General features: G+C 33.9%; 2 protein-coding genes across 3 annotated transcripts; one reads left to right on the top strand and one right to left on the bottom strand.

Moving 5' to 3' along the window:
* The first annotated feature begins 291 nt into the window (after window positions 1–291).
* LOC107487899 (TATA box-binding protein-associated factor RNA polymerase I subunit B) lies at window positions 292–6,307 on the top strand. 2 transcript variants are annotated; one of them, XM_052261911.1, is made up of 6 exons: window positions 292–735; window positions 1,263–1,311; window positions 2,723–3,478; window positions 4,180–4,974; window positions 5,095–5,228; window positions 5,560–6,307. In XM_052261911.1, the coding sequence occupies exons 3-6, from the start codon at window positions 2,836–2,838 to the stop codon at window positions 6,211–6,213; spliced, it is 2,226 nt and encodes a 741-aa protein (XP_052117871.1). In that variant the 5' UTR covers window positions 292–735; window positions 1,263–1,311; window positions 2,723–2,835; the 3' UTR covers window positions 6,214–6,307. The 2 variants fall into 2 exon arrangements, with proteins under 2 accessions (XP_052117871.1, XP_015964078.1); XM_016108592.3 differs by lacking the exon at window positions 1,263–1,311.
* Window positions 6,308–6,379: 72 nt separating this feature from the next.
* LOC107487900 (cytochrome P450 71D8) lies at window positions 6,380–8,885 on the bottom strand. Its single transcript, XM_016108593.3, has 2 exons — window positions 7,955–8,885; window positions 6,380–7,150 (listed from the first exon to the last, which is right to left on the bottom strand). The coding sequence occupies exons 1-2, from the start codon at window positions 8,840–8,842 to the stop codon at window positions 6,539–6,541; spliced, it is 1,500 nt and encodes a 499-aa protein (XP_015964079.1). The 5' UTR covers window positions 8,843–8,885; the 3' UTR covers window positions 6,380–6,538.
* Window positions 8,886–11,278: the final 2,393 nt, after the last annotated feature.

Raw genomic sequence — 11,278 nt, 5'->3', positions numbered from 1 at the left:
TTATTCTTTTTGAAATTGATACTCACAATTTCTACCCATAGTAACTATCCCAGAAGGTTCTGAAAATCGGATCGGACCGGCCAGTCCGACCGGTTTAACCGCAAACCGGTAATAATAACGGTTTGGTTTGATGCCTAAAACCGGAAATTACAAAACCGACTATAAATCGCTAAACCGGTCGAGAACCGGCCGGTCAAACCGAAACCGGAACCGGCCGATTTGAAGAAAACGACACAGTTTTGTGCTTAAGGGGAAATCAAAGAAGCCAAAACGCGTCTTATACTCATCCATCTCCTTCCTTATTCATTCGAGCAAATACGCCCAGCCTCAACCAAGGGAAAAACCCTAGCCGCCACCACCGCCGCAGGAGGAGTTGTCTTTGCCGTCGTCCGTCGCAGTCAGGGGCTTGTCTCCTCGAGTCTTCGTGCGTCGCAATCAGGGGAGTTTCTTCCAAGTCTTCAATCTGTTCGCAGTCACAAGTCGCAGGCGCGCCGTTTCTCCCTCGAGCTTGGTGGCCGTCGTCTTGTCGCTGTTGTCTGTCGCCGTCTGTCGCAGTCAGGGGTTTGTCTTCTCAAGTCTTCGTGCATCACAGTCAGGGGAGTTCTCCAAGTCCTCGATCTGTTCGCAGTCACCGTCGCAGGCGCGCTGCTTCTTCCTCGTGCTCGGCGGCCGTCATCTTGTCGCCGTCGTTTGTTGCCGTCGGCTGTCGCCATCCGTCCTCCTCAGAGATCGAAGGTTAGTGACTCAGAGCTCATTTGTTCTTCGTTTTTTTTTTATTTTTTTATGCTTTGTCAGAAATCATTGCATGATTATTGAATATGCTTTGCATTTTTAATAATTTTTAACTATAATTGATTAATTTTTCGTTACTGTGAACTGTGAATTGAACTGTGAACTGTGAACTTTGTTGAATAATCATTGTTAGTTAAAGCTGTGAATTTTGTTGTTGTTACTTGTTACTGAGTTGAATAATTATTGACTAATTTGCAGTGGGTTTTTGTGAACCTGTGATTGATGATGAATTGATGATTGATGACTCTGTCGTTGCCCATTGCTCATTGCTTCTTTGCTTAAATTAAAAATCTTGTTAATCTTGTTAATTAAATTGAGGATTGATGATTAAATTGTTAACAGAACCCACTTTACAAAAAATCAAGAATATCTAAGCTGTGAATTTATCTTGCTACCAGGACCAACACAGATGCTAATAGAAAACTGTTACTAAACTATGAATTTTTTGTCAAATGGTTGATATTTTTTAGGTTGGTGATTATGATAGGAAATACAGGGGAAGCTTAGGATTAAAAATGGGTAAGTTGCATTTTTTGACCCATTTTTATTTTGGTTTCTATTTGGTAACAATTGTAATTGAGAACTTTCATAGGTACTTTCTCATGTTTTTAGATTGGGAGATTGCAGACTCGACTCTGCAGTTTTGATAATGCCATTTCCAGCAAGCTTCCAATTTGTTTATGTAGTTCGTGTCTCTACTTGTCAATTGTTGTATATATGAATGTGTGATATATGTTGTTTGTCTCTCTGTTCTCTCTTCCTTTTTATCTTTTGTTGATTGTGGTAGACTTGTTTGCCTATGTTTATTCACTAAAGTATTTGTATTTTGATAAGATGATATGGCTGGGTTTGGATGATGACATTTTATGTAATATTTTAAAATTTATATTAAACTATAATTATATTTTAGAATGTTTATTTATAATTTATCTATTATTTTATTATAAAACGGTTTTTCTGATTGAACCACGATTAGACCGATTAGACTAGTAAACTAATGAACCAGTGACTAGAGCGGTTTAATAACCGGTCCGGTTTTTAAAACCTTATTCCCTCATATTCACCTATTACACAAAAATATGATAATATTAAGATAAATTATTAAATTACACCTTATTTTTCGATATAAAAAAAATTAGCCAAACCTACCCTCAATCAAAGTTGCATACATTGAAGAATCATCATCCGAGTTCAGTTGTCCTATCCACATTCACTCTGCCGCCTTCTTTATCGCCGAACTGGTTATAATAAATCTTTCTTAATACTCAAGTGATATACAACAATTGAAATTGTTGCTTCTTAATTCTGTTGAACTTGTGATTTGTTGAGATTATTTTTTTTGTATTTCTTTTTTTTTGAAGCACAACAAATCTGCATTTTAAGATGTTCAGTTTAGTTTTAGTTGTTCAATTCTATACTCCATTTTCTTTAAGTTCTTTTTTTAATGGAACAATGAAGAGAGTTTTTTAAAATACATACATGTATTTGTATCACTATATATAACTATCGAAATTTTTGAGTTAATCTTTTAGTTGTGACTTCTTGTTGATTAAAAAATTTTTATTTTAAAGATGGAACATTACGTGCATTTTAAAATTATATATTAAATTTTTAATAATTTAATTTTATATTTATTTAAACTGGTTCGGTTGTTGCAATTTTGTTTAATGTTTAATTTTGACTGTTTGTACATAAGAAAAGATGTCAAACACTCAAACTCGAGAGAGAGAGGACACGTACTATTCCCGGTATTTAATTTAAAAACAATGTTAATTTTTTTTATAAAAATCAATGACAAAAAATAGAAATGATAATAAAAACTATTTTTTGCCAATCCAATAGGCCAGCTTTGAACATTTTTGGTATTGAACCCTGCTATTGAACATAAAAAAATATCATACGGCTTCTTACTGGGCCTCCATTTCTTTAGTCTTTTAAGTTTCAGGTATTCAGGTATTCTTGTATGAACTATGAACTCCTCACCTAGTTTGGCGCCTGCGCTTTACGGTCACAGCTGGTCTTCACTTCACTTCTCCAGATGTTATGGCTGATATTGATCCCCACACCTTGACCTGCCACGCCTGCGGAAACGTCGGCCTCGTCGACGGCGATGACGGATTTTTCTACTGCAACCGCTGCGGTTCCCGCTCCGAGGATGTTGTCGACACCGCCGTCGACGACAACGATCTCTACAAAAGCGGCGGCGCCTCCGCCGGCATATACCTCGCCAGCCAGCAGCGCCATCGAACTTCAACCGTCGCAATCAAAGCGGAGCCAATCTCCCAGTACGACTCACAATCGGTTCTCCTCCGCAACCTCGGCTTGGACGACGACGACAACCAAACCCCTGGCCGGAGCAACGCCTTCGAGGTGAAGAGAGAGGAGGAGAATTACGCTCCGCTTTTCGGCGATATTCACTCTGTTCCCGAAGATTTTGCTGACGTGGCTGGCGCCAATGTTCTGAGCTTTGAGGATTACCAGAATGAAGTTAGGATGAGGTACGTGTTAGGGTTGCAGATTATGGTTCAGCTTCAGTGTGAGGCGTTGGTTAAGGAGTTCAAGGTTACGCCTTTGATTTGCGGGTTGATGCAGCCCATTTGGTTGAGGTTCGTGTTCGGAACTGGTGTCTTCAATGATGATTGGGCTGATCAAGTTATCCATGACTCTGAGATGCAGCATGAAGAAGGTCCTAACACTATCAATCTTCGCTTCTATTTTGCATCTTTACGCCTCTTTTGTTGCATTGCATTGCATCCATCTTTATTTATTTATTTTAATTTCTGCACATGCAATTTTGAATATTACAATTTGATAAAATGATTTAGTCACAAATTTAAGAAGTTTAAGGTAGCAGTACTTGTGCACCGTAGGTGTTTGGCTATTTGCCAATTTAATGGCTCGTGATTTTTCATATATCTTCATGAAGTCACAAACATTGCAGGGTCTTTTCCTGTTGGTCTAGTTCTGAACGTGCTAATCCATTTCTATATATAGGGAGGGTCAAGATTGAACATGATTTCCGATATTTGGTTTATTGTGCGTCATTGTGTGTTGGTCTTGAAAGGCTCTAGGCTAAATGCTTTTTGTTGATTTCTGGTGAAGTTCAGTGAAACTTGATATTAAGTTAGCTAAAAATTTAATCACCCTAGCATCTTGTGTTTGATTAGTCACAACTCAATTTGGCATTCATTAAGCTTAAAGTTGATTTTTAATTATTGCTATTTTAACAACAGGACCAAAGGATTGGTTATGAAGTTATACACTTAATGTTTAGGATAGTTTCTCCTTTCCATTGCATAGAAGGAACTTTTCTTTCTTTTCTTTTGTTTGAGTCATCTGTTCTTGTAATTCACTGAGTTTATTTCTCCCTTGGTAACTTGGTTTCAGAAGAACCCGAAGATCGTAAGACACAGGCTAAATACAGAGATGAACCCTACAATTTATATGGCCAGCGTGCCGTGATGATATGGTTCAGGGCCTTAAAGAAAAGGATTCCACCATCCTGTACTCTTGCTGTTTCTTTTCTGGCATGTCATGTTGCAAGGGAACCTGTCCTGCCGTCTGACTTAATCAAGGGGACACTGGAAGCGAAGATTCCGTATATTTCTGCATTTGTTGAAATTGAAAAGCGTCTTGGACGGCCATCAAGTGCATGTCCTATTAGTTCAAGTGTGATGTTCAAGCCTCAGCGAGTTCTTACGGTACTGAAACTAGAAAAATTTGCTGCATCAATTGCTCAGTTCATAGGCTTGGAGTTACCTCCAGTGAATTTCTTTGGAATAGCACGTCGATATCTTCAGAGATTATCTCTTCCTTCTGAAAAGATTCTTCCTCATGTAAGCCGCATATATGAATGGGCCATGCCTCCAGATTTGTGGTTATCCTTATCCAAAAGACATTTTAAGCTACCTATTCATGTTTGTGTGATGTCAATTCTGGTTGTAGCAATAAGAATGTTGTTTAACATAAATGGTTCGGGAGAATGGGAGAAAAGTTTGTCCAACAAAGGTAATACCAAAGACAATGGCGAGAAGGGTACAGCTTTTTCCTCCCGTGATAGACGTAATTCTAGTGAAGAAGATTTGGATAAAGACAAAATGAAACAACAGGAAAATGAATTAGACACTTCAGGACTTCTCCAACACCTTCAAGCAATATATAATGATCTTGCAGATATCCCAGGTGCTCTTTATTTACTAAGATCAATCTGTTTTTAGCCACTCTTCATGAGTTTATATTCTAGTTTCCTCTTATTTCAGCAAAAGTTAAAAGATTAGCTAACACCCAATATTTTATTGACAGAGTATTCAAAAGACCTGTCAACATATCTCAAACACTGTAGGGATGTTGTCTTTGCTGGGTCAGAGGCGTCATATGGGAATTACGAAGAAGAAAAGATGATAGAGTACTTATGGAACTTTTATATGAATGAAAAGGTAATTCAAGGCTTGATTGAGTTGTACTTTTGGCACACACAAGCTTTAGAATTAAAATATGTCGTAACCACTTTCAACTTCTTTCCCTTGGTGCATCAAGAGGGAAGTTTCCCCTGTGGTCATGATCTCTTGTCTTTGGGACATGAGCAATGCCTGTGGACTTCGATTTTTATTCTCACTTGTTTTTCATCAAATGCGAATGCATTTGTCAACTCATGTCTATCTACCATCTAATGTAAAGTGTTTTGATTTGTTTGTCCTTGCTTGCTAGCTACATTGTGAACAATTCATTCTAAAATCAATTCTTATTCAATGATATTTTGTATATCAGGATACTAAGCCTTCAGTACATGGAGAACAATCTAACAGTTCTTTTAATCAAACAAGGTTGAGGGATAATGCATCGGTTGGTAGGACATCTGGGAGGGAGAGGACAAGTAAAGAACATTCTAATCAGCCATCTCTTAATGACGCCACCAGCCTTGGAAATCATTTGCCTGAAAATGTGGATAAAGATGATGGGGACAATGACAAGGACGATGATTCCTCAAAGAGTTTTAGAGGCAGTGATGTATCAGATTCCAATGCGCACAGTTCAGAAAAACCTCATGTCAAGGAAGCCATTGCACGGATGAAGTTAGACATGGAGGAGAATAGGTTCTACTATATACCACCTATTGTCAAGAAGAAAAGACGACACGATTATCTTCACTATATGAGGAAGATAGATGAAGGTGCCTTGGAGTATGTTGCTCATGCTGATTACTACATCCTGCTTCGGGCTTGCGCTAGGGTCGCACAAGTTGACGTTCGGATTATGCATATTGGTGTGTTGAAACTCGAAAGAAGACTTGCTTGGTTAGAGGAACAGATCGACGAATGCTTGCAGTTGAAACCAGAGAAAATTTCTTGCAAGTTCTGCAGTGATGCGGCCCCTGAAAATGAATCTGATGATGTACCTGGGCTGTCAGATTTGGATATTTGAGAATTATTTTTCCTTGTTATAGTTTAAAAATCAATGCTTCGTACACATTTTTATGGCTTCAACATAACAGGTTAAGATGGAAGTTTATTATGAATATCAAGGATCAATGTAGTCATGTAGATAAACTTTATGACCAACCACACACCCGTATAATTAAAAAATGACATAAAAGAAATATTTATGAACTATTATATATTAACTTGGCGGCGAATCCTAATTTGTTATTCCACGAGTGCAATACTAGAGCTAACATACAATACTATGATGGCATCACATAGATGTTGGTAACTAGAACAAAAAACTAAATGAGAATATTATGATAAAGTTATGGATCATAAACAGTGGGAATCAAACACAAGGCATGTTTTCTTCCAATTGCCAAGCCAGCGAGTTCAGTCATGTCCACATCCTCAGGCTTCATCCTATTGGGGAGTTCCCAATTGAAATGGTAAAGTAAGAGAGCCAAAGGAAGTGTAACGCTGGCAACACCAAAAGTCATGCCAGGGCATATTCTTCTTCCTGCCCCAAATGGTAAATACTCAAAATTATTCCCTTTGAAGTCCAAAGAACTTTCTTCAAATCTCTCAGGTATAAAACTCTCAGAGTCATGCCAGTATTGGGGATCTCTTGCAATGGCCCACACATTAACCATCACTCTTGTTTTGATTGGTATAGCATAGCCATGAATGTTGGTTGCTTCGGTGCATTCTCTAGGGATCAACAATGGAGTTGGTGAGTGTAATCTTAGTGTCTCTTTGACCACTAGCTTTAAGTAACATAGATCTTCAATATCAGTTTCATGAATTCTTTTCTTTCCTCTAAGTGCTTCTCTTAATTCAGCTTGTGCCTTTGCCATCACTCTTGGGTTCTTTATCATTTCTGCCATGGCCCATTCTATTGTTGATGCTGTAGTATCTGTTCCAGCAGCAAACATGTCCTGGAAACAATTGAAACTTTATTATTATTATTATTATTATTTTTTAATTTAGCCAGTTTTAATCTCAAGGATACATTTTAAGAGTATAATAATAAAAATATTATAAATTTTTTATGAATTCAATGTATTGAAGATGTAAAAAAATTATATTTGACTTTCACTTGAGAACTTCAGAATCAGTCAATAATTTTCATGTTCATTTGAAAACTCCAAAATCATCATTATTATTAGCATTATTTTTAAATAATTCTTGGTCTAAATCAATATAGATTTTATCATCTCTTATAAAGTTACTCTGCAACCACATAATAATTTTTTTATTATATATTTTTAAACTATTTTATGATGATGAATTAATATAAAATGAAAAAAAAATTCTTCATATAGTGTTTATAAAAATGATCACTATAAAGCAATTAGGCAACTTCTTTTTAAAAAGTAATAAACATTAATTTACTCGCAGTTTCTTTTTTTTTTATGTATTTGATTCGGTCAGCATATTTATATAAATCTTGTTTTATATATAATTTAATAAAATAAATCATTATTAAAATAATTAAATTTGACATAATAAAACAATAAAATTGAATAATTTCACTTTTTATAGCAGTTTAATCTGACTTTTTCTACCAATTAATTGTTATTTTTTGTGACTCATACATAATATGATAATTAAAGAAACTATCTTCTCAATTTTTTAATTATTTTATTGAATGTAATTTTTTTATTATTAATATTTTTTATATTTTTTTATTCTACTTATTTAAATATTTAATACTTATAAGAATTTGCATTAATACTAACCTCAATGACGGCTTTGACGTTTGCAATTGTTAGCTTGGTCTGGAGACTGCTACTTTGTTGGACTCTCAATAGAACATCAACAAGGTCTTCCTCCTCCGCATCGATCCTACCTTCTCTTTGTTTCTTTTGATGTTCCATTACGATGTCCTCCAAGATCCTATCAAGTTTCTTGTGCAGCTTCTCCACCTTGGACTTCAACCCACTCAAATAATACAGAGGTTTCATCGACGGAAACAAATCCGCCCAATGAAACCCTCCAAGGATTTCCATTGCTTCTTTGATCAGAACCACAAACTCATCATGCTCCTTGTTGTAGCTACCAAAAGTCGCCCTGTAAACAGAAGTGCTTATCAAGGAGAAAATCATGTCACTCAGATTGATCCGTGAACCCGCAGATTCACGGATCGTCTGAATGAGCTTTTCAGCCTCGGTTTCTCTTACAGAAGCCAGAGACTGAACCTTTTTCACACTCAAAAGCTCTAGGGTACATATCTTGCGCATATCTCTCCAGTAATCGCCGGACGGAGAGAATGCAATATCTGCAGGGCCATATACAAGGGTTGGAACAGCGGCAATGAAAGGCCTCTTTTGAAAACAGGCATCATGGGTTTTGAGAACTTCCTTGGCTAGCTTAGCGGAAGATACAACCACTGTGCAGTTCTCACCGAGTTTGAGGTGCATGATGGGTCCATATTTCTTTGCAAGTTCTCTGAAAGCACGGTGTGGTAATGGTCCTGCTAGAGCAAGTTGATGGATGTTACCAATGATGGGTAATTTCCATGGACCAGGGGGAAGGTTAGTGGATCTTGCTTTGACATATTTTGCAAGAAAATACAAGATTGTGAAGACCAAAATTGCAATAACCAAAAAGTAGGGTTGAGGTTCCATGTTATTATTAATTAAACGAGCGACGGTGTGTGCTTGTAATGATTTTTGCTTTGATTCTGTCCTATTTATACAATCTTTAATTTATGTATGTAAACGTAAATGATAAAGCTAAGCATAGAAGCTAGCTGCTCTATACAAAAAACTTATTTTGGAAGATAAACTATAAAATATTGTATATATATGTTTCAACTTAAAAGGTAAAATTTCTTTCCAAACGCATTTTATAAAATTCCTATTCCATCGTATGAAAATAAGGAAAAGTACGTGATTTAGCTGGTGTTTATTATCTATTTATTTATTAAATTTTCCAATTACAATACTATTAGGGGAGTAGGACTCAATACATAATTGTCATTTCAACTTTTTAGTAACTGCTTTCTACTTAATTGATGGTTTCTCTTTAGAAGAGTATACGTAAATAAACAATTTTTAACTAATTAATTTTAAATAATTATAATTATTAATTGTTAATTTTATATTTTTAAAAAAATAAAATTTAAATAATTATTAATTAATAATAATTAATTAATATAAAGTATAATTTAAAAATATTTATTAATTTATTATTAGCTAAATTTTTATTAGTTATCTAGCAAAATTGTTTTTCTTTTTCTTCTTCTGTGTTTTAACGAAAAAAAAAAGATATAATTTTGGTGTGAACATAACTATAACTATCCATACTAAGGTGCAAACTGAAAAGTGTGGTAGGTGGCATCGTGTTAGACTGTTAGATGAAATTTGCGATGTTCTGCAACCTCAACTTGGCAAATTGAGGTAACTAAAGTAAAGTTGTAGTATTTTTCAACTAAATTTTTTGCGTTATTTTTTAATGTCATTCAACTAAAAATTTTTCACAATTCAAAAAATTTATGTGTTGTGTAGCTAAAATTTTTAAGTTTTACAGCTAAAATTTATGTATTCTTGTTTTTTTGTTATTTAATTAAAAAATTTGTACATTTGGAAATAATTTTTATGTTATAATATAAAATTAAAATTTTTATATATTTCAGCTAAAATTATATAACTACAGTATTCTTAACTAGCATAGATTCTACTCCACCTTATTAAAAATCTAAAAATATAATATTTTATATTAAACTCTTCTATTGCGTATAAATAAGTGAACTATTTTTCGTCGTCAAAGAAAAAAGATACTTTATATATATGTATTATACGGGAGCAATTAATGTGACGCATTTTGATTCAAATGAATTGCACGTTTGTCTCCGGAAGTAACACTCAGCAATTAGATTATTTCAAGATTTTGTTTGTTCTTTTACATCTATATATCTCATCAGTCATCGCTGCGGTCATGAGGTTCTAGCAAATAGGGAGCTAATTAAGTGTTGATTGTTGAATACTTGAATGGCACATACAACTAACCAAGTTCTTGCAAGTTGTGGTGGATGGAAGTTAGTATTAGATTTTTTGAATTCGTGGCAAATTCAAACAGTTGCAACAACTTTAATTACTCATCATATTGTTGAAACAAAAATATTATTTATACATTAAAATTAATTATTAATATATTTATGTATAAATATATGTAGTTTAATTTATTTTTAATATATATTTATATTTTAATATATATTTTATATATATTAATAGACGTAATATAATAATTGTTGAAAATACATAATTATTTGACGAATCAGTATCGATACAAAAGAGAAATTATAGTTTAAATGCGTGCTTATTATGTCATATATATGGATCGGAATGGACTGAATTAACATAATATTAATCGACTTTGAACCGTTGAATACCTCAACATACACATGAAAACAGTTCCACTCTGCAGGCTTAATCTAACTCGCGACGGACTCTAATAGCTAGGAGGTGACTTTTCAATAGAATGAAGAAATTTTTATAATACTTTTTTTTTCTTGTATATTTTTCTTGACTGTGTCTCATTACCCAATAAAAAAATGTGTCTAAGGATTATGAGTCTATATCATTATCCGTCATACATGAAGAAGAACAAAAAAATTTCCTTGATATATAGTATTCACTAATGCTAATTTCATATAACTCTAAATAAATAACAACTATTAAAAAAAAAACTATTTTTTCACTTTTGTTTTCCAACAATATTCTCTCTCTACATACATATTGAAGGAGTGTATTTAGTTATATTGTACTCGTAGTTGTTTATTTGGAGTTGTTTAACTAGCATACAAGTCTAAAGTTTAATTTTAACAGATCGAAAGTATGATTAAATAATGAAATTCATAGATAATTTTAAAAATTAATTATTTTTTATGATATGATAATATATGATTAAATATTTAAATAAAATTAAATTTTTATTCTATTATTTTATAATGAATCAGTGTATAAAAATTAATTTATTAATTATTATTATATATTTCATTTCTTTTATAATGCATCTAGATTTTAATTTATATATGAAAAATATTTGAAGACAATAGAAAT

The sequence above is a fragment of the Arachis duranensis genome, chromosome 5 (assembly GCF_000817695.3).
Source record: "Arachis duranensis cultivar V14167 chromosome 5, aradu.V14167.gnm2.J7QH, whole genome shotgun sequence".
NCBI lineage: Eukaryota > Viridiplantae > Streptophyta > Magnoliopsida > Fabales > Fabaceae > Arachis > Arachis duranensis.
The sequence above is the reverse complement of the archived record's forward strand: the minus strand, read 5'-3'. Positions and strand labels throughout refer to the sequence as shown.